We start from the raw sequence: 23818 nt of genomic DNA on the forward strand, positions 1-23818 counted from the left end.
TCTTGTTCATAGTCTTTGCCTGCTTTATTTTTGTGGGGAGAGGGGTGTTAATCTTCTTCTGAATGATTTATCAAATATCCTTACATAGTTTGATCAGTAGTCATTTGTTATCTATGCAAATATCTTCTCCAAATCTGTCAGCTGCACACTGGGTTGTTTTTTAATTTTTTAAAGTAGAGTTGAATTACAATGTTGTGTTAATTTCTGCTGTACAGCAAAGTGACTCAGTTTATATATATATTCTTTTTCACACTTTTTTCCATTATGGTTTATCATAAGATATTGAATATAGTTCCTTATGTGCACATTGAGTTTTAAAATGTAAACTGAGAGGTGTTCTGAGTGGATTACTCGTGAAATAGGTGGTCCTACCTCAAAATCAGAAGAGAATTGTTTGCATGGTTGTAAGATGTGTGCATGTGCTAAGTCGCTTCAGTCATATCTGAGTCTTTGAAACTGTATGGACTGTAGCCCGCCAGGCTCCTCTGTCCATGGCATTCTCCAGGCAAGAATACTGGAGTGGGTTACCACGCCCTCCTCCAGGGGATCTTCCTGACCCAGGGATCGAACCCATGTCTCTTATGTCTCCTGCATTAGCAGGCAGGTTCTTTACCACTGGCATCACCAGGCGAAGAGGTTTACACATCAACAAAGCCACAGTCAAACATACAACAAAGTACAGTCATGCATACGACTTTAATATTTGAAAAGCACGTCGCTGTTTTCAAGGCAACTTCTCATCACCGAATTTTGGCTTCATGAAAACATCTGAGCCTAGATGGCCTTATATTCTCATCCATGAAATTTGGTGGTTGATCATCATATCCTTTCAATGATCAAAGTCTGACCTTGATCCCTCTCCTACAGCCGGGAAGACCCAGGCTCAGAGGGCTGAGATGTGTCTTCAGCCAGTCCTACGGAGGGGTCTATCCTCATCAGTTACATCTCAATAAAGTGGGGGGCAGCTACAGGAAGCCCTGGAATGTTAGTCATCTGATCCCTTGGGCAGGGTCTCTCCGCACGTGGGGGTATGGAGACCAGCACCAGGAGAGCAGTGGCTGGGAGAGGGGCGAGGGAGACACATGTCCAGGACTGGCCAAGACCCAGCGGAGATGGCAGCAGCCCCTCTGGCTCTCCCTGGATGAAGCCCACCCTGTGCTTCTGCCCGCCCCCAATAAGAAAAGGGCCATGTGCACAAAAGGATGGACTCACCCCGACCAATTTTATTGAGCAGTAAATGCAGGAACCAGACTCTGCCCCTGGTGTCCCACATGTGGAAACGTTAGCAGCTTTCACAGACAGAGGCAAGTTCCTGTTACAAAGATGAAAGGGCAGAACCTGGCGCTTTTGTGTGTGTGTGTGTGTGTGATTAGTGCACACGGATACACTGATTGACCCAGAACACATATCTGCACCTGCAGCAAACGGGAGCGGCTCTTATCTCCTTGTACGAGGAAGCACCATCCTAACAGCCTGAGCAGTGGAGCGGAAAATACCCACAGCTGCCAGCACAGAACTTTCCACCATGTATGGGCCCCACCCGTGTAGCCCTGCCAAGAGGTGCCCCTGGTCGTGAGCACAGCTGGCATGACCTTGACCCACCAGGCTCATTCTTCCCCCCACACTCTCCAGAGGAACCTGGTGAGGTCAACATTTCTGGGGACACTGGCTTGAGGCCTGACCCACAAGAGAGTTCACAAGGGGTACTTTCTCCATTGCCCCCCAAACCAAATAGACCTCAACTACTTATACAAATGCCCTCTAGTTTAACCCCTGAGATTTTAAATTATGATACAAAATCTTAAGCAGACAGATGCAGTTTGAACATCTATGTCATGTCACCTCATGGTTTATAATGTAGAATTACTTGCTTCTTTCTATTACTAAAATCAGATTGTGCAACACTTTCTCGCCCTGACTGGATGATGAGTCTGATTCCTGGCCAGCTCACAGCACCAAGGCAGTGCCTGAAGCTCAGATGTTCCTTAAGTGTCCACAAAAAATGCATGAATCCACGCTCGACCTGGCAGAGGGTGATGCGACCTCTTCTGCCAACTGCAGAGCTTCAGGAAATTAGCAAAACTTGGGGTGGGCAAAGAATTCATTTAGCAGCTGTAGAAATATGAAAAACAGTCTCTAAAGAGTTTCCCAGTGGTGCTTCACATTGGAAATCACTACCCCAGGGAGGATGTGCTAAGATGCCTTCCTGTTACCTGTTGCTTTACAGACTTGTTAACAAAACCTAAGTGCTACAGAGCATGTGTCTAAAAGTTTTCATCAGCAGCATACACTTTTTAAAAGAGCTGAGACCTCAGACTGGAGAAAAACTTAAGAAACACTGTGGGAATAGGAAGCCTGATGCTTCCCCACTGAGACCCGTATAAAGCCCCCTGAGTGATGGGCACACCTGGGCACAGGTGGGTCTCACAAGGTGCCAACCGTGGCTCCAGAAAACAGCACCCAAGGGGGCAGGCTGTCCCCAAAGCGCCATCCCAGGCCCAGCCGGGACCCACTCGCAGGGGCCCACCCCCTGCAGGGCAGGCTCCTCCCTTTGCACATCCAAGGCCACCTGGCGCTGAAGGAATCAGGGGTGGTGCCTCCCAGGTGTGTGGAAACGGAATCAGAGCCCTGGCTCCCCAGCCCCACCTGGCCCCCCCCCCCCGTGCTTCTGGAGAGTCTGTCCTGAGAATGCCTCCGAGGAAGGTCATGAAGAGAGACACCGGCACAGCCGGGAGGAAGCTGGAGGGAGCTGGACCGAAGTCCAGGGAGGGCCAGCCCCAGGCCTTTCCCACGGCCTTAGAAACATCCGCCAAGGGTCTGCACAGAAGACGAAACAGGATGGTCTGGAGGGACTCAGGGTGCTGCTCCCCACAGCAGCGGCACAGTTTCCAATGTTGAGGGCAGAGAACCCCCCTCAGCCCCGAGTCACTGGCTGACTGGACCTCGCGCCTGAAGCTCAGTTGTAGGAGAGGAAGTCGATGAGCCGGGGAGGGATGTCCAGCCTGGCGATCTTCTCCAGCCCCCTGACGCCGGCCGCCCGCCTCAGGCTCACCCTGCAGAGCTGAGACAGGCTAAGAGGAGTCTCTGCAGAGAGGGACAGAATGTACGAGAGGTCAGCTTGAGGAAGGAGTGCACATCCTTCAGAATAACAAGAGCCAGGACAGAACTGCAGACGCCTCCCCTTTCCTGCAAAGATGGTGATCCCTGTGTACCCTCTCTAGAAGGCAGCCAGGAAGGACAGCCAGGGCCTGGGACCCAGGACAGAGGACCAGGAAATAGAATTCAGCTGATGGCCCCTGGGCTTTCATTTTGTGGGCTTTGGGTTTTGGGGGGATTTTTTTGGCACTATAATGTTATAACTGAGCACATGGATTCATCAGCAAAGCACAAATCTGCAGCCAGTAGGCTTGTTTGTCAAACTTCCAGACAGATGAGGATTGGGCAAGGGTTCAGGCAGCCAATGCTGGCTGCCCACCCCTGCAGTTCCAAGCCCCAGGGGCTCTGCTCCGGAGCACTGCAGCCACAGGGACCCATGAAGAGCTGACCCACGGGACAAAGGGTCAGGACCACAGGCCTAAAGATGAAGCCTGGAGCTACAGCTCATGAGGGACACACACCAGGGCCAAAGAAGGAACATGCCTGGAGGCCCCTGACCGTTGGGCCATAGGAACATGTACAGAGCAGAGCCTGGCCCCAACGGCTGCCTTTAGGATCATGTGTTTGATCAAAATATCAACACATATTAACCAAAGAGAGTATTCTCTACTTAGGAAATGTTATGAAAGAAAAACCTCTTTGAAAGAAAAATGAATTACTGGTGACACTCCTTTTCCCAGTTACTTCCTCCTAAATTATTTGGATACAGCAAGAGAAAACCCCTTCTAGAAAATGTTTTCTGGACAGATGTGGATGGTATTTGCCTCTCAATCCATGATGGATTTTGGTTGGGTCAGGTTGGCAAAATGTTTAATCAATGGGCTTTTTCTTTTCCAATTGGTATTTGAAAGCCTCTTGTGACTGCAATTCCATGTAAACTCTTAAAAATGTTTCCCCAGAGATGAGGCCTTGTCTTAGCTGCTGGTTTGTCCTCCGTTGGCTGAAGATCCTGGTCTGTATCTGCATCATCGCAGGGACCCGTCTGAGTAAAGGGACGACTGATCGTGATCATCTCAGAGGCTTCCCGCAAGTGGTCCCCGCAACCCCAGCGCTCGCAGACGCGGCACCAGGAGCCACTGCGCACACACTCACTCTCATAGTGCTCCAGGCACCTGGCGGGGGCACTGCTGGCCCACGTGTAGTCCGACGGCTTCCGCCCCCGGTTGTCGCGCGCGTAGATGTTGCCCCCAAACTGGATGAGCATCTCGATGAGGTCCACGTTCTTCACCTTGGCCGCGTGGTGCAGGGCCGTCTCATGGAGCTTCGCCGCGTTCACGTTGGCCCCTGCAGGGGTCGGGAGTAGAGTCAAAAATCGCCGAGGAACACGGGACACGAAAGTATCAGCCCCTCCCCAGGAACGCAGTCAACTCTGCAGCAGTGGGCGGCACAGGTGGAAACGCTGTTGTGCTGAGCCCGGGGCTGGGGTGGAGGGGTGGGGCAGCGGGTCAAAGACTACGCACCCGCATTGAGCAGCACTTTGACGCAGTCCAGATGCTCGCGGGCGCAGGCAACATGCAAAGGGGTCCCAAAGTGGCAGTCGTGCGCTTCCAGGTTGGCCCCAACATCGATCAGAAGCCTCACACACTCGGAACTTCCTTAAAAGAAACGGAAGCAAAGGAAAAAGCCTCGTGTGTTTGAAGTAACAGGCGTAGCTGGAGCGAGCTTGGCGGCGGCAGGAGACGGGGAGGTGGGCTGCAACCAACGGGAGCACAGGGTGGGCATCCTTCCCTGGGGAGCTCGCCCACCATCCCCCAAAGCCCGCCAGGCAAGCGGACAAGGGGAGAGCTGCGCGGACCTGTACCCAGTGCTAGGAGAACACAAAGTCTGCGTCACCAGCTGTGGCCACAAAGCTCCCCGGCCCTCGTGGAGAGAAGGGTCTCCCCACCTCTGGTTGCTCCCCAAGCTGTATCTGAAACACCAAGCTGCCTGGATGAACTTCCCTAAACTTTCCTACCACAGCGGTTCCCTGCCCCCTCCCAGCTGACATCTTTCTGGCCTCTTTCCTGGCTTTTCTCCAGCATCTTTAACTCAAGTTTGGGGTTGAGCTTAGGTGGGGCTCCATCCATCCCAGACTCCGTCCTCTCTCATTTCTTGATCACGCCTGCTCCACCTCCACCACCAGGCTGTGGGCATTCTCATGTGGACTCGTCCCCCATGACTAGGTCCTCTTCACTCCCCAGCCAGCCTCCTCCTCACCCTGAGTTGACCTGGGCCTTGGGCTGTCTCCCCCACATCAACTCTAACCACCCTCTGCCTGAGCTCTCCTGTGTGTATGTGCAATGCACACACTAACTTCTGCTTGGTTTTCTCTTCTTAATCCGCTTGTCCCTTGTCCATCTTATGGGCAGGACCCTGGCAGTGAACCTAAGATGAGTGAAGGAATAAAAAAACTTCTCTTTCCCATGCTGTGCATGGATGGATGACTGCTAAACGAATCTTTCAAAAATGTGTTCCTAGCATTCAGCATCTGCTCATAAACCTTCAGAGCTGCCTGAAGTGGTCCCCATCAACAAAGGTGACTTGGCGATGAGATTTGGGGTGCAGGCAGCAGAGACAGGGGAGACGTAGCAGAGCCAGGTCCCAACAGGCGCAGCGAGCCAGAGTATTGCACCTGCCAAAGCCCAGGACAGGTGTGCAAACTTTGCTCTAAACAGTGGAATCCAAACTGCCTAGTCTAGCCTCTCAAATATTTCTGGCCCGCTGGTCTCACCCTAAATTTCCAGTTCTGCCTGTCATAGCTCCTCTCCTGGGCGTGTCTAACCCAGTGAGACTGGAGCAGCCATGTCCTCCCACCCTCTGAAATCCATCCTTTCTCCAGGGGCAGCTGAAAACCACAAGCGCCCAGCTCCTCTGAGAGCATCTGCCTCGAGGATGCGTCTGGGCCTCCTCTTCCTGCCAGATCAGGGACTCTCAGGCCAGCCCACGAGGTAAGTGGCTGCAGGGGGCAGCCGACTCCCGGGTGAGCATCTGAAAGATGATGACTGGCTAGAACCCTGCCTTCAGTCCAGGCGAGCACTGCATCTCCAGGAGGAAAAGCACAAGACTCCATGGCTTCACCAGCCATCGGACAGCCTCCCTGGCATCTAGGCCTCTGCCAACTCACCACTCATGCAGGCTTCGTGCAGCGGGGACGCTGTGTACAAGGGCGGGTTGACCTTGGCCCCGTAGGAGAGCAGGAGCTTCACACACTCGACACTGCCTGAGGCACAGGCATCACAGAGCGGGGTGCTGCCATCGATGTTGCGAGCATCCACCTGGAGGGAGGGTAACAAGCATCAGAGGGTGGAGGAGAGGGTGCCAGCCACTCACGCTCTGATGCATGTGCATCTCTGCAAAGACACTGCGTGGTTCTCCTAAGTCCTTAGGTTTTCTATTACATATCTTCCCTAGTGGCTCGGAAGGTCAAGAGTCTGCCTGCAATGCAATTCAATCCCTGGATTGGGAAAGTCCCCTGGAGAAGGGAATGGCAACCCACTCTAGTATTCCCGGAGAATCCCATGTACAGAGGAGCCTGGCAGGCTACAGTCCATGGGGTCGCAAAAAGTTGGACACGACTGAGTGAAGAACACCAATACGTGCGGAGGCACCGTCCCAGGCGAGAGCGTTCATAGACAGACCACAGGGCGTGTCTACGAGAGCCTAAGTACAGCCAGCAAGTGATTTAGGGCTTTTCTTTCAACTCAGCCTCATTCCCGCCACCACCCCAACACCTCAGTAGCACAGGCAGGGTAGGAAAACCAGCTTTAACTTGAGCCCCATCTAGGAGGAGTGCCCAAAACTGTCTAACCATGCCTATTCTAGCTGGAAAATCACAGAGCAGGAAAGGCAACTCCCCAAACTGGCAGATTCCGCTTAGAATTTGTCCAAATTCAGCTGTTATTTGGATTCATGCTGAAGCTTGTTCCATTTCCTCTGGAACTGCTGTCATAGCCAAATTCTGGGAAGAGTGAGCAGTGCACAGCCTTCCCTTCTTCCTCACCTCCCCCCATCGCTGTCCTGTGGGAGCCAAGCCAGCTCCTACCAGCCTGCCCAGCCTGCTAGTGAAGACCCAGCAATTCCGCCAGCCCAATACCTGGTATGGCTGTGAGTCCTTAACTAGGCAAAGCAGCAAATCAGTCTTGCTTTTGTTCCTTTCTACCTGGCCTTTCCAAAGCTGGTTTGCCAGCATCCCACGTAATTATCCTGTTCTCTGTACTCAAATGGCTCCTGCAGCCAAGGCCCCACCAGCCCCATAGGCAGCTGGCCTCTGAAAGGTGCACAGCCTGGCCCATCTGCAGAGCTGGCCACCACTTTGCTAAAACCCCTTCTCTTCCACTGCCAGTGACCTCCCAACAGCCAGTCCAAAGGCCTCCTCACAACCTCAGGGTGTGGTTGCCATAGAGATCGGCCCCCTCTACAGCCCATTCTGGTTTCCTCCTTCCTTTCCTTCTCGCCTCCTGCAGTGGTATCCTTTCTTTCTATGTGCTCACAGCACACAGAACACTATTCCCAAGTCTCTTTTCCTCTAGAGCTTGTCCTGCCATTCCGGGGGTGGGAGTGGGGGTCTGTGCTACAGGGTGGCTTACCTGGGCCCCAGCGGCCAGCAGCAGCTGCACGCACTGCACCTGGCCCTGCAGACTGGCTGCATGCAGGGGCGTGATGGAGTCCACTGTGACCTGATTGACGCAGGCCCCACTCTCAATCAGCTGCTGCAGCTGTCGGGTCTCCCCACGCTGGGCCGCCTCGTGCACAGGGGTGCGCTCCACCCAGAAACCTGGAAAGGAAAACAGGTAATGCTAAGACCATGCCACTTCTGTCCAGGTCAAATGAACACATGTATGACCCCAAGACCCTTTATGAAACCTAAGCCACTGTATATACGAAAGTGTAATTGGTCCAGACACCCCTATTCAAAATCCTTGAGTGATTCCCACTGCCTGGGGGCAGAGTCCAAGTCTTTGGGGAGGCACCTCCTTGACCCCTTTCCTACCACTGACCCCCACAAGCCTGTTCTCCAGCCACATTGCTGGCTCATCATGGTTCCCTGCCCTGGCACACCTGTGTCTCTGCATATATTCTCTCTGCTTGAGAAGCCAACCTTTGCCCCTACCCCAGCCATCCATTCTGCAGTCTCCTTAGTTTAGATGTTATGCCGTCCATGTAGACCCATTTGAAATATCTCTTTCTCCAGGAAACACATCTTCCACAACCCTCACACCTATATACTCATAACATGGCATTTATACTTCCGTTATCCTTGCCTGGGAGAGCCTTCAAAGCAAGGACTTCTTTTAATTCAGTTTTATCAGATTCCTCAGGATTTCCTACAGTAAATCATGTCATCTGCATTCAGAGGTAGCTTTGCTTCTCCCTCTCTCATCCAGATGCCTTTTCTTTTTCTTGCCTAATTGCTTTGGCTTGAATGTGCAGCTGCACATTGAACAGAAGTACCAAGAGACACCTCCTGTCTTGTTCCTGGTCCTGGGGCAAAATCTTTGTCCTCCAGTTGTTAAGACTCCATGCTTCAACTGTAGAGGATGTAAGTTTGATCCCTGTTTGGGAAACTAAGATCCAGCATGCTGTGCAGTGTGACCAAAAATAGCTTTGTCCTTCACCACAAAAGCTGTGGGTTTTCACGGATATCCTTTATCAGGTCAAGGATATTCTCTTCTATTTCTAGTTTTTTGAGTGTTTTTATCATGAGAGGGTATTGGATTTGTCAAGGACTTTATCTGGAGCTATGGCAATAATCATGCTGACTATTTTTTCTTAATTATATCAAAGTGATGTAACACAATTGATTTTTAGATGTTCAACCAACTGTGCATTCTTGGGATAAATTCCACTTGGTCATGGTGTATAATCTTTTTATAAGATAGAGTTGGTTCACACATATTTTGAGGATTTGAGGGTCTATGTTCATAAGAGTCACTCTTCTTGTGATTGATGTATTTGTCTGGTTTGGGGGTCAAAGTAATACTGGCCTCAGAGAATGAACTGGAAAGTATTCCTCCCTTTAAATTTTGGAAGAGTTTATGAAGAACTGGTATTAAATCTTTAAATATTAGGTCAAATTCATCTGTGAAGACATCTGGGTCTGGGCTTTCTTTAAGTTTTTTATTTAGAATTTTTTTTTCTGAGTCAGTTTTGGTAGTTTGAAGTTTGCCTCTTTTTTGTGTACTTCATCTATGTTATCTAATTTTTGGCATACAGTTTGTTATGGACTGAACTGTGTCCCCAAAATCCATATGTTGAAGCCCTAACTTCTAACACCTCAGAATGCGATGGTATTTGGAGACATAATTATAAAAGTCATTAAGTTAAAGCAAGCTTATTGGTATGGCCCTAATCCAGTATGACTGGTGCCCTTAGAAGAAAAGAAGGTTAGGACATACAGATACCAGAGATCGGGGTGAATGAAGCAAAGACCACATGAGGACATTGCAAGAAGGCAGGCATCTGCAAGCACAGGAGAGAGGCCTCAGGAGATATGAGCCCCACAAATGCAGAATCCAAGCTTGGGGAACTTCATACTTACTGACCCCAGAAGGAGACCCCAGTATGTCTCCCAGTCAGAATGAGTGGCCACCCGAGTGCCTGTCTTTGGAAGGGGTAGGTAGTGGAAAGTGGCTGTGGATCACTTTCAGGTCAATCTCGGGGGAGCAGATTGAGCAGCTGCAACCCTCAGAAGAGAAGAGCAAGGGGGCCCTGGGTCTTGCAGGAAGGAGGAAAGTGCAGCTCAGGAAGATGGGTGCATGGGAGACCCAAGCATCCACTGAGAAGCCTGTGCAGGTAGACACAGCCTCCCCCACCATGGAGCACAAAAATGGAAGGATGTGACAGCGAGCAAGCAGTTCACAGTCATGGGCAGGGGGTGGACAACCAATTCAAAACCACAGGATGACTGCAGTACTGGAGGAACAGGTCAAGTTACAGGAACTTAGACGCAAGATGACCCATGTCCAGGGTGTCCAGGGCCTGTCAGGAAAGCATCACGGAGGAGGTGGGGCTATGGCCAGCCTGCCGGGCGTCACCTGATGGCTCTATTTCCAGTGCCTGGCACAGTGTGAGGCCCCGCAAAGGCTTGCTCACATGACTTGCTTGTTGAGTGAATAAGACGAATGAATGGGAGTAATTACTAATATGAATTCTAAAGCCTGGACATAAAATTTTTTAAAGAAAATCTAATTGTATCTCTTTCTGATCAGTCTACAGAGGAAGTGCAGCTTACTGGGAAACATATTTTCTAATGAATAAACAGCGGCTACGTTTGTCTTAGCAGCAGCTGAGGGCAGAGATCAGAAGCAGCAGATATGATTACAAAGGAGAGAATTTATGTGTCTCAGGGGCCACAGTCAACAGTGAAAGGCACCGATGGGAAGGGGGACCGTATATATCAGAATAAAGAATGCCTACAACTCAACAACATAAATAACCTGTTAAAAAAAGTAACAAGGGGTTGAGATATTTCTCTAAAGAAGATATACAGATGGTCAACAGGCACATGAAAAGATGCTCACCACCAATTGTCAGAGACATGCAAATCAAAACCACAGTGAGATACCACCACACACCCATTAGGATGGCTACTATCAAAAGAACAGAAAATAGATGTTGGCAAAGACGTGGAGAAATTGGAACTTTTGTGTGCTGTTGGTAGGAAAGCAAAGTGGTGCAGGCGCTTTGGACAGGAGTACTGCGGTTCCTCAAAAATTAAAATGGAACTACCAGACAATCCAGCAATTTTTCTCCAAAGGAACTGCAAACACTAACTCGATAAGATATAAGTACCCACGTTCACGGCAGCATCATTTACAATAGCATGATACAGAAAGTACCTGAGTGCCCATGGACGGATGAATGGATAAAGAAGATATGATATATACACACTATGGAATATTATTCAGCCTTAAAAAGGAAAGAGATGCTGACACAGGCTCCAACATAAATGAACCTCGAGGACATGACACTCAGTGAAATAAGCAAGTCACAAAAAGACAAATACTGTATGATTCTACTTACATGAGGTTCCCAGAGTCATAGAGACAGAAAATAGAATGGTGGCTGCCAGGGGGAAAGGGGAGGGGGAACAATGGGGAGGTGAACAGGTGCAGAGTTTCCATGTTATGAGATGAAAAATTCTAGAACTCTGTTATATCAAAATGTGCATGTACATTTATACTACTCATTCAGTAGTACATTCATACTACTGAACTGCACAATGAAAACTGACCATCTTCACCGTTTCTATGGGTTTTTTTAGCCAGAGTGAAAACTTTAAAAATTCTCGTTTAAGGGAGTAACAAAGATGGAGGAGGGCCCAGCGGTGGGGGAGGTGTTAACCACAGCTGGTACCAACCACAGGGTGTCATCAAGAGGAGACAGCTCTACAGCAGGGGCGAAGTGGGGGAAAGTGGCAGTTTCAGTGTCTCTGAAGACCCCTGGAAGCAAAGGGGAGGGGAGAGCGACCCCAGAGATAAAGAACACAGGGTGCCTTGTGGCTGAAAGGAAGTGCAGCTGCAAGAAGGCGCACTGGCTGGCAGTGGGAAGCTCAGCAGCCCCCACCCCTTCCTCCACCGCTGCATGCCCTCCCTCACCACAGTGAGCAGGTTGGGCAGGTGGGAATATACTTATCAACCTTAAAGCCAAGAGCCTGCAGGGAAGAGAGGCAGGAAGATGCCATGCTAGTGGACCCACTGAGCTCAGGCTGTTTCCAGCCCTGTGCCTGGACCCCACGTATGACCGGATGCCCCCACCCCTGGACCACTCCCCTAGGAGAGGGTCAGTCAGTCAGTTCAGTCACTCAGTCATGTCTGACTCTTTCCAACCCCGTGGACTGCAGCATGCCAGGCCTCCCTATCCATCACCAACTCCCAGAGCTTGCTCAAATTCATGTCCGTCACATCAGTGATGCCATCCAACCATCTCATCCTGTCGTCCCCTTCGCCTCCCACCTTCAGTCTTTCCCAGCATCAGGGTCTTTTCCAACGAGTCGTTTCTTCACATCAGGTGGCCAAAGTACTGGAGAGGGGCCACCCTGGAAACCTGAGACCCTCCCTCTGGGATGAGACTTCCCCCTGAATCCCAGCCCTGCCACATAATCGGTCTCCTGGCTCCCCATTCCCATCAACCCCCTCCCTCTTATCACAACCCCTCTGGTCTTCCCCTACCCACTTCCCACTTAGCACTTAGCACTCCCCACTTGGCATTAGCAGCTACGTCATCAGCGGGTCATGGTGGCCCTGCTTCAGACCCTTGCTCTTGTCTCTGGAATAATCCACATAATCCACATGCCTTTGCAGGCCAGGAATACAGATCCTCCAGGATGGACCCCCAGCCCCTTTTTCCAGCTCCCCCCACCCCCCCATATCCTCCCATCTCACCACTCCCCCACACACACCCCTGTCGCCAATCGCACGGCGCCTCAGGTAGCTGACAGAGGGTCCAGGTGTGCTGTGCCCCACTCAGCCCCACTCCTCCTCCCCACTGAGGCTGGGTCTCAGCTTCTTGAGGGAGCCTTCCAGCGTGCAGCCCCCTACCCGCGCCTCCTTTAGGCTACCCCTGTGCACACACCTGTCCCTGACTCCCCTCCACCCCTTCCACAAGCATCTTCATGGCAGGACCTCAGCCGCCCACCTCCCATTCCATCACCACACCTGACACACGGGTATCAAACAAACATATTCTCTCCAGCAGCCTGTTCTACTTGCCAGACTGAACTTGCCCCGCTGCAGCTGGGTCGGTCCCCCACTGCCAGAGTACACCCCTCGACCAGCCCATCACAGGCCTGCCCAGCCCAGACACTGACCTGGGCCACGCCTGTGGCCTCGCCCACTCAAGTCATGCCACGTGCCAGGGCATCAGTCAGATGGGAGTCTGTTGCAAGAGAGCCAAGGCCACAGTGCCCGGAAGACACCGCCTGCCTCCTCTACACATTGCCCAGGGGTGGGTGTTCGGGACCCTCCACCCAAATAGCCAGCAGTCCGGCCAGGCAGAAACCTCTGGGAGCTGGAGCCAGCACGGGTGAATATTTACACCAGGGGAAGCAGCAAATCAGAACAGGCTTTTCCTTTTGCTTGTTTTTTTTTTTTTCTTTTTCTCCAGACAGCCAATTTACCAGTATCCCGCTTAGTCATCCAGAGCCCGGAATCCAGCTCTTTGAGCCCAAACAGCAGCTCTCAGCCTCAGGCCAGCCAGCCCTCCCAGAGAGCCTGTCCCTCTGGCGGGCATGGCCTGCCAGGCCTCTGGCCCACATGCAGAGTAGAGCTCCCATCGGCCCTACCCGACTGTCTAGAGTCCAGAGCCCAGCCCCTGTGCTGACCCTGACTCTGACCCTGACCACTCCTCCCCAGCCAGGCAGCCCCTCCACGCAGCAGCTTCATTCTAACAAAGAGTGTTTTCCAAAGGCCATAGAGAACACCTCCATCACAAGCGGATCCAACAGCTCAGCATCCACCAGGCACCCTTCAGCATCACTTGGGCCAGTATCTGGCTCCAAGTCTGTCATGAAGGGCAGCCCGGGGCCCTCACTGCAGAGATTGAAATAAGCCTTCTCCCCAAATATCCCAGTAAATATTCTTGAAATGATGACAGGTAAGCTTTCCCTTACCCCATGCACAGCTGCAGGGCACCTTTATGGGGATGTAGCCAGGGTGAGCGGTCACTGAAGCTGCAGTGGAGCTGGTATTCCGAGGCCCGCTCTCAGCGGGCTCTCTGGAAAGTCAGGGGACCCCAGTGACTTGTCCCCCAAAGTCCAAGAAGGTCAAGGATTTGTGGGTACAAAGAAAAGATGAATTGAAGAGCTAAAAGGACCTAGAAATCATGGCAAAGTGCACCCACCCATCTAATAGTAAAGGAGTGAAAAAACAAAACAGGGCCAAAGACCCGTAACGACAGAGAGACCAGCGCCTGAGAATGGCAAACCTCTCCATGAGATGCCTTAGAGACCAAAGACACGTGCATGCAGATAGCTGGGCACAGGTGGTGCTTATTAAATGCTTGATCATGACCACCCACCTTACAGTGCTGTCCGAATCCAAGTTCAGTGTGCTTGAAACTACCAGTTACCTTGACTCTAAGGGAAGATAGAAATCTTCATTTATATATATACATATTAATAGAAACCCTTACTTAGCACTTGGGGCTGAGTATTTTGCTGCTTTTGAAGAGATTTTTTGAGCAAGGTCTTTTTTCAGTATTTTCATGATCAATATCCCAAATACTGTTTGTCAGTAAACTTGAGGTCAAGCAGCACACCCCATGGTTTTTAAAATGTGTTAAACTGGGTAAAAATTTTAAAGAGAAAAGGTTTACCTTCCTACAGGAACAAGACAGTCAAAGCTTAGTTAAGAGGGAAAAAGAAAGTGAAAGCAAAAAAGTGAAAGCAAAAGAGACAAGTGGGAAGAGGTTTCCCAACGCAAGCAGTGGAAGACAGCCAGGGAAAGGGAGGGAAAGAGCTTCTTAAACACATTTTATGAGAAACGCTCAAATCAGATGCTTGCCCTCCCTCCACAACCTTCCTGATCGCTCATCCAATAATCTGCCGCCCCAACCCCTCCCCTACAGTGCTTAGGACCCAGGGGTGTGAGCTGGGGAGGACGGTTATACCAAAAAATCAAAACTCCTTTATACTGCTGTAGTTGGCAGCCACTCCTGGCCACCATGAGTGCCCAGAACACCAACTGGTATTAAAATCAACCTAATTTCCTTCAAACGTTTTTATTAGTAGGGTAATGCACGGCCCAGAGGATTCTCCACTAACTAGACACTTCTAGAATGCAGCCTTCTCTAAGGCAGAAACAAGATGCGCAATTTGAGATTTTTAAGGAAGTTGATCTCCCAGCCAGGGCACCAATTATCTAGATCTCTCAAAGTACTTTCACTACAATTCTTATTTTAGAAATTGAAATCCCTGGCAGTCCAGTAGCTAGGTCTCAGTGTTCTCACTGCCAGGGCCCCGGGTTCAACCCCTGGTTGGGGAACTAGGATCCCACAGCCACCCAGCAAGGCCAAAAAAAAGAGAGAAAACAAACTAACAAAACCCATTATATTCTGCAGACTCAACAGCAGGATGAACTTGGAGGCTTGAATGGGGATGCAAATTGACCTACCATCCTGATCCTGGACACCCGGAGGCAAAGACGTTTCTCAGAGCCTGAAAGTGACATCATGCAGAGGTGATGAATGGTAATGGTGCTCCCCCGCCCCCCGAGAACCTGCAGCGGACAACACGCATCCATCCCAGTCACAAACCCACCCAGCACTACACATCCACTACAGATGATCTCATCTGACAGAAGAGACATGAGCCTTGTAACATAAAACAGGCAAAACCAAAAAGAACTGCTTGCATTAAAACCTCAGCTTTGGGGACTCCCTTGGTGGTCCAGTGGCTAAGACTCTGCGCTCATAGTGCAGGGGGTCCCAGGTTTAATCCCTGGTCAGGGAACTAGACCACACATGCTGCAACTGAAGAATTTGCTTGCCACCACTAAGACCCAGCTCAGCCAAATAAATAAATATTAAAAAAAAAAAAAAAAACACAAACACCTCAGCTTTGTGACTTCCTGGCTGTGAGAACTCAGTTTCACCTCTAACTCATAGATAATGAGTGTCCTGCAGCCATTGCAAGGCTCGTAGTCAGCACTGGCACACAGCAGAGCAGCTCAGTGGCTCTCACCATGGTCCCAGGGTATCTTGGTCCCCGGGCTGCCTCCCCCTTTCTCTCTCCATGCCACCTTCCCAACACCCCAGAGGCTGAGGATAAGTGAAGAATCCTTTCATCTTCTGCCAGCCTCTAGCTTCCAAGTCAGAAGCCCATAAGTACAGATGCTGAAATCAGGAGTCATTTTTTCCAACTTTGCAAACAGACAATGATGTGAGTTACATTTGCTAAGGAACAAACACTGGATTCACTTTAGGATGCGACCTGCCCTAAATTCTTGGTTCTTATTGGTAAACCCATAGGACTGCTGCCTTTACTTCTGTGAAGTGTTATAGGGTTATATTAACGCTACACACTTTGGTTAGAGTATACCACACACACAGAATTTGAGATCAGAACACTAACATGAGTTAAAGTTCCTACGATGGTCCTCTGCTTCTGCTGGGATGGCAGCAGTTTTGGATTCAACACATTGAGTTTATTCATTTGTGTTGAGAATAAAAATGTCAGCAGGATGAAATGTATTTTGGAAGAAATACATGACATAAAACAATGGCGAAGTCAAAAATAGCCATGAACCCCAGAAACTGTGCATCCTCCATTAGTTTAGAATGTTGTTGTTCACTCAGTCATGTCTGACTCTTTGCGACCACATGGACTGCAGCATGCCAGTCTTCCCTGTCCTTCACTATCTCCCAGTGTTTCCTCAAATTCATGTCCACAGAGTCAGTGATTCTGTCTACCCATCTCATCCTCGGTTGCCCCATTCTGTTCCTGCCCTCAATCTTTCCCAGCAACAGGGTCTTTTCCAATGAGTTGGGTCTTCCTATGAGGTGGCCAAAATATTGGAGCTTCAGCATCAGTCCTTCCAATGAATATTCAGAGTTGATTATCCTCTAAAAGATACATTCCTTAAACTGTACAAAAACACATACCCAGGAGTGATGCAGTGCTATTGAACCTTGTTGTTTTTGTTATTTGGTCATTAAGTCATGCCTGACTCTTGTGACCCAGTGGACTGTAGCCAACCAGGTTCCTCTGTCCACGAATTTTCCAGGCAATACTGGAACGGATTGCTATTTCCTCCTCCAGGGTATCTTCCCCACCTAGGGATGGAATCTGCATTTCCTACATTTCAGGAGGATTCTTTACCACTGAGCCACCAGGGAAGCCACTAAACCTTGTACATGAACAAAAATACTAAAATGTGTTTAAATAGGTGTCTGTGGTCAGCTGTTCATTGCCTGTTTCATTGAACCAACCAGACACATCTTACACTGGCAGGGTCAAAGTCCTGGGCTTGCCTAGGATGAGAATGCCAAGTAAAAACAGAGATGCTTACTAAATGACTTTGATCTTGTTGAAGGTGGCTGTTTTGCAACATCATTAAAATATCTTTGCTTCACTGGGACTGCAATTCCTCTTAAGCTAAATTTACCCTTAAGACTTCTCACTTTTATTCGCACTACATTTTTTATGAGCATAAAAGTACTGTATAGATTTTTTTCTTTCCAGGCTTTCCAAGTGTTTTCACTGCTCATGTTATTTGCCCTAGAATAACTCGGTAGGCAGGGAGGCTTGCCTCCCCTGAGAATGGCCCTTTGCCCTAGCATCCATTTTATTCTAGGGAAGGCTCAATGAAGAATCAAGGTCGCATGTCTCACACAGTGCGACACCGGCGCACACCCCTTCCTGATCGGATTCCTGGTGTCTCCGTAGGATGCTAACGACCCCGCGGCACGACCCTCCGACTGGGTGCCTGGAAGGCAGTCTGCTCCAACCCTGGTACCAGGGCTGCCCTACCAGTGGTCCCACGCGGGCACTTCCTAGGTTCTCCTCGGAACCTGGCGGTGACCATGCACAGCCCGCATCCGCCCCAGATTGCTGAGCTCTCGGGGGGTAGGGGGCAGTTCTGCGGTTCTGAGGTCACAAGGATGACCAGCCAAACGACGCGCGGGCCGACGGAGGAACCTGGAGCGGGACGCAGAAACCGAGTCTGAGCTGCACGGGACCCCCGGACCTGCTCCTTTAACGGCACGGCCCTCCGAACCGACCCAGTCCCCGCCAGACGCCCCTGGCCACCCCTCAGAGCAGGACGCGTCCCCGCTGGGGGCGAATGTCACCAGATGCAGCTCTCGGTCCCCGGAGCCGGCCCCGCGCCCCCCGCGCCTCGCACGTACCCACGTCGCCCAGGAAGCTGCCGTCCGAGGAGCGGGGCTCCATGACATCGGCTCCCGCGCCCCGGTACACGGCTCCGCCACTCGCACCGCCCCGGGAACCTGGGCCGGGAACGCGCCGCCCGCTGGGCGGGGCCGTTCGGCGTCGCCGCGCGTCCGGCCGAGGTGGCTTAGAGCCGGGAGTTGTAGTTCCCCGCCCCGCCGGTGCGGCTCCCGGGCGGGCCCCGGTCCAGCGCCACGCCGCGGCCACCTGCATCCGACTCCGCGGTCGCCGCCTCGGGCTTTTCTGGACGAACGTATGTTCGTGTGCAAAATATCTGTTCGTGTGCAAACCATGCCATGTGTCCATGTGCAGAAGGGATCAGTGTGCAAACCTGTACAGGTGTCCTGAAAAACACGTGTCCGGGTGCAATGTATGTCCATATGCAAAATATGCCCGTTTGTCCATGTGCACATCGCGTCCCTGTCGGTGTGCAAAACGTGTCTGTGCGCAAAGCGTTTCCACATGTCCAAGAATCCACGGGCAAAACCTGCCTCCGTGAGCAAAATATGTCTGTGCTTGCAAATTGCGCCTACATGTCCATGTGCAGAACATGTCCTTGTGTCCCTGTGTAAAAAGTGTCCAGCTGCCACAACTCACTACCTTCCTTATCCATCTAGCTAGGCAGCGGAGAAGGCAATGGCACCCCACTCCAGTACTCTTGCCTGAAAAATCCCATGGATGGAGGAGCCTGGTAGGCTACAGTCCATGGGGTCGCTAAGAGTCGGACACGACTGAGCAACTTCACTTTCACTTTTCACTTTCATGCTTTGGAGAAGGAAATGGCAACCCACTCCAATGTTCTTGCCTGGAGAATCCCAGGGACGGGGGAACCTGGTGGGCTGCCGTCCCTGGGGTCGCACAGAGTCGGACACGACTAAAGTGACTTAGCAGCAGCAGCTAGGCAAAGCTCATCCCGCCCCACGCCCCTCCACATGCTTTCATTTTGAAGATGTATTTCCTACCAGAGCTGGCATGCTCCTGCTTCTTTCATCTTTCCAGAGAAATCATATATTCCAAATTGTTCACATCACACACACACCATGCTTTTTGAAATCTCCTAACAGAAATGAAGGACCTGTTTACAGATTCCAAGTAGGCAATTCAGTAATTGAATTGTTTTTTGTTGTTTTTTTTTTTTTTCAAACAAGCTTACGAAGTTGAGGTTTAACCTTGCCAACGTTTGCTGCAGTCACATCACTGAGATCTGCACTGAGCCTAAATGCAGAAATTAATTTGAGCTGAAAAGTAAACATATCAGGAATGATCCTGCCTGGAAATACATAAGGACTAGCACATAGCTGGAAGACCTGAGAGAGGTCTCCCCTGAGACTGAGTCTTTACCTCCAGTCTGGACCACTGGAGCTATATCTGCAAAGGTTTGATTCCCATCTATCCAAATTCCAAAATCGGGGAAATTCCTTTCCCCAGGTCTGGGAGTGACATTTCAAGCCTCTTTCCATAAGATGTTAAGGAAAAAGCCAAATGACCTTTTTGGCCAAAGCAATGGTATAGCCATTTCAGTTTTCTTATGGGTGAATATACTCCTGTACTTTTAAATATATTTATATCTTTGAATCTAAAGTGTGTCTCCTGCAGATTATAGTTATATCATCTTTTAAAAAAAATATTTATTTGGCTGTGCCAGGTTATAGCTGGGACACTTGAGATCTTCTATCTTCCTTGAGGCATTTGCAATCCTCACTTGGGGTATGCGGGATTTTCTTTTTTCAGCTGAGGCACGTGAACTCTTAGTTAAGGCATGTGGGATCTAGTTCCCTGACCAAGGATGGAACCTGGGCACCCTGCACTGGGAGCTGGGAGTCTTAGCCACTGGACCATAAGGGAAATCCCATTATATTATCTTTTAATCAATTATATTGATTTCTCTGCTCATCTCCATTTTGGTTTGTTTAATCCATTCACATTTAACTATATTTATATAGTTGGATTTTGTAAGGCCTCCTCAGACAACCATTTTGCCTTTTTGCACTTCTCTTTCTTGACAATGGTCTTGAAAACTCAGCAGGGGCCACAGGACTGGAAAAGATCAGTTTTCATTCCAATCCTAAAGAAAGGCAATGCCAAAGAATGCTCAAACTACTGCACAATTGCACTCATCTCACACACTAGCAAAGTAATGCTCAAAATTCTCCAAGCCAGGCTTCAACAGTACATGAACCGTGAACTTCCAGATGTTCAAGTTGGATTTAGAAAAGGCAGAGGAACCAAGGATCAAAATGCCAACATCTGTTGGATCATCAAAAAAGCAAGAGAGTTCCAGAAAAACATCTACTCCTGCTTTATTGACTACTCCAAAGCCTTTGACTGTGTGGATCACAACAAACTGGAAAATTCTGAAAGACATGGGAATACCAGACCACCTGACCTGCCTCTTGAGAAATCTGTATGAAGGTCAGGAAGCAACAGTTAGAACTGGACATGGAACAATAGACTGGTTCCAAATAGGAAAAGGAGTACGTCAAGGCTGTATATTGTCACCCTGCTTATTTAACTTATATGCAGTGTTCATCATGAGAAACACTGGGCTGGATGAAGCACAAGCTGGAATCAAGATTGCAGGGAGAAATATCAATAACCTCAGATATGCAGATACCACCACCCTTATGGCAGAAATCAAATAAGAACTAAAGAGTCTCTTGTTGAAAGTGAAAGAGGAGAGTGAAAAAGTTGGCTTAAAGCTCAACATTCAGAAAACTAAGATCATGGCATCTGGTCCCATCAGTTCAGTTCAGTCTCTCAGTCGTGTCTTACTCTTTGCAACCCCATGAACTGCAGCATGCCAGGCCTCCTGTCCATCACCAGCTCCTGGAGTCCACCCAAACCCATGTCCATTGAGTCAGTGATGCCATCCAACCATCTCATCCTCTGTTGTCCCCTTCTCCTCCTGCCTTTAATCTTTCCCAGCATCGGGTCTTTTCAAATGAGTCAGCTCTTCACATCAGGTGGCCAAAATATTGGAGTTTCAGCTTCAACATCGGTCCTTCTAATGAACACCCAGGACTGATCTCCTTTAGGATGGACTGGTTGGATCTCCTTGCAGTCCAAGGGACTCTCAGGAGTCTTCTCCAACACCACAGTTCAAGAGCATCAATTCTTCAGGGCTCAGCTTTCTTCACAGTCCAACTCTCATATCCATACATGACCACTGGAAAAACCATAGCCTTGACTAGACGGACCTTTGTTGACAAAGTAATGTCTCTGATTTTTAATATGCTGTCTAGGTTGTCTGGTCCCATCACTTCATGGAAAATAGATGGGAAAACAGTGCAAACAGGGGAAGACTTTACTTGTTAGGGGCTCCAAAATCATTGCAGATGGTGACTGCAGCCATGAAATTAAAAGACGCTTACTCCTTGGAAGAAAAGTTATGACCAACCTAAATAACCTAAATGGTTTTTCCAGTAGTCATGTATGGATGTGAGTTGGACTATAACGAAAGCTGAGCACCAAAGACTTGATGCTTTTGAACTGTGGTGTTGGAGGAGACTATTGAGAGTGCCTTGGACTGCAAGGAGATCCAACCAGTGTAAAGAGATCCATCCAAAGGAAATCAGCCCTGAATATTCACTGGAAGGACTGATGCTGAAGCTGAAACTCTAATACTTTGGCCCCATGATGTGAAAAACTGACTCCTTTGAAAAGACCCTGATGCTAGGAAAGATTGAAGGCAGGAAGAGAAGGCGATGACAGAGGATGAGATGGTTGGATGGCATCACTGACTCAATGGACATGAGTCTGAGTAAACTCCAGGAGTTGGTGTTGGACAGGGAGACCTGGCGTGCTGCAGTCTATGGGGTCACAAAGAATGAGACATGGCTGAGCGACTGAACTGACCTGATATAGCTGGATTTATGTCTGCCATTTTATTTTATTTTTCTATATGTTTCATGTCTGATTTAGTTCTCTGTTCCTCCTTTATGGCTTTAATTTGCATTAAATGAATATTTTCTATTGTAGCATTTTCATTTCTTTAGTGTTACTCTAAAGTTTACCATATATATTTTATCAAAATAAGCTTCAGATTTATACTAGCTCAGTTCAGTGACATATAAAAATGTTATACCTATTAAGCCCTAATCCTTTTCTTTCTTTTTGCAGTGTTATTGTCATACATATTACTTCTACTTATGTTACAAATTCAACAATACATTCTTATAATTATTACTTTACCATCTGTTGTCATTTCCTTAGCCAAATGGAGTTTTGCCCCCACTTACCTCCTTTGTGCTTTTATTAGCAAATGTAATATACATATGTTTCATGTCTACATGTTAAACCCCCAAAGAGCCCAATATCACATTATCTAAATATTATTCCATGTTTTTTAAAATTAGTTATGAGAATAAAGGAGAAAAATAAGCAATAAGCATTTATATGTTTTTTTATCTTTATGTAATTAATTTTACCAGAGTTCTATGCTTTTTCATGTGGATTTAGATTACCATCTGTGGTCACTCAGTTTCAATCTGAAGAATCTCTTGTAAAGCAAATCTGCTAGCAAAATTTCTTTCAGTTTTTGTTTATTTGGGACAGTCTTATATTCACTTTCATTTTTGAAAGATAGATTTGCTAGATATAGGACCCTTGGTTGGCAGTTTTTCTCTCCTCTGAGTACTTTGAATATGTCATCTCACTGTCTTCTAGATTCCATTGTTTCTGCTGAGAAGTCATCTGTTAATCTTACCAGGGTTCTCTTGTAAGTGATGTTATTTTGCTGTTTGCTGCTTTCAAGATTTTGTCTTCTGTCTTTGAGCATTTTTTCCCTATGATGTGTCTATTTGTGACTCTGAATTTGTACCACATGGAGCTCATTGGGCTTCCTAGATGTGGATATTATCATTTTTCAACCAATTTGATGAGGGCTTTTTTTTTTTTTTTTGAAATATTTTTCTTCTCCATTTTTTCTCTCCTCTCCTCCTACTACCAATTTTAATCAGAGTATTTTGGAAATTAAAAGATGAGGGAATACTTAACCAACTCATTCTGTGTGGCTAGAGCTACCCTGATACCAAAACTAAGATATTACAAGAAAAGTAAACTGCGGACAAGTACCTCTCGGGAACATACATACCAAAATTCTTAACAAAATACAGCAATTCATGCCCAATGATAGAGAGAAAAGATAATGCATCCTAAGTAAACTTTGTTCCTCCCAGGAGTTCAAGGTTGGCTTAATGTTTGAAAATAAATTAATGTAATTTATCACATTAGTAGATATTTTTACTGCACAATCCTCTCAATAGATGCAGATAAAATTCAACATTCATTTATGATAAAAGTTCTCAAAAACTAGGAACAAAAGGGAAAATCCTCAACCTAAAAAAGGACAGAAAACACCAAAGTTAACATTGTACTTACCTTTGTGAAATATTGAATGCTTCTCCCCCTAGATCAATGATGTTTGCTCTCACCTCGTATCTTTATTGCATTTGAGGACTTAAACAATGCAATAGGGAAAAAATACAGATTGGGAACAAAGAAAGGTATTTTTATTTTATTTATTTTATCATACATACACACACAAATAGCTATTAGCTCTAGTAAGTGAGTTCAGCAAGTTGCAAGATATAAAGTTACTATGGGAAGATCAACTGTATTTCTATATACTAGTACATAGCCACTGTGAATTAAAATTTTTAAATACCATAAAACTATAAAGAGATAAATATAAGAAAATGTGCACAAGACCAATATGCTGAAAAATATAGATGTTGCTTAGAGAAAACTGAAATAAATAGAGATATCATATTCATGGATTCAAAGATGCAATATTAAGAT

At 48.3% G+C, this 23818-nt stretch overlaps 1 protein-coding gene across 1 annotated transcript; it reads right to left on the reverse strand.

Moving 5' to 3' along the window:
* Window positions 1-1203: 1203 nt before the first annotated feature.
* Window positions 1204-18148, reverse strand: ASB13 (ankyrin repeat and SOCS box containing 13). The gene is made up of 6 exons (XM_040248827.1): window positions 17980-18148; window positions 7722-7909; window positions 6260-6410; window positions 4617-4751; window positions 4249-4440; window positions 1204-3084 (listed from the first exon to the last, which is right to left on the reverse strand). The coding sequence occupies exons 1-6, from the start codon at window positions 18020-18022 to the stop codon at window positions 2957-2959; spliced, it is 837 nt and encodes a 278-aa protein (XP_040104761.1). The 5' UTR covers window positions 18023-18148; the 3' UTR covers window positions 1204-2956.
* Between the last annotated feature and the right edge of the window lie 5670 nt (window positions 18149-23818).

Source organism: Oryx dammah, unplaced genomic scaffold (genome assembly GCF_014754425.2).
Source record: "Oryx dammah isolate SB20612 unplaced genomic scaffold, SCBI_Odam_1.1 HiC_scaffold_10, whole genome shotgun sequence".
Taxonomy (NCBI): Eukaryota; Metazoa; Chordata; class Mammalia; order Artiodactyla; family Bovidae; genus Oryx; species Oryx dammah.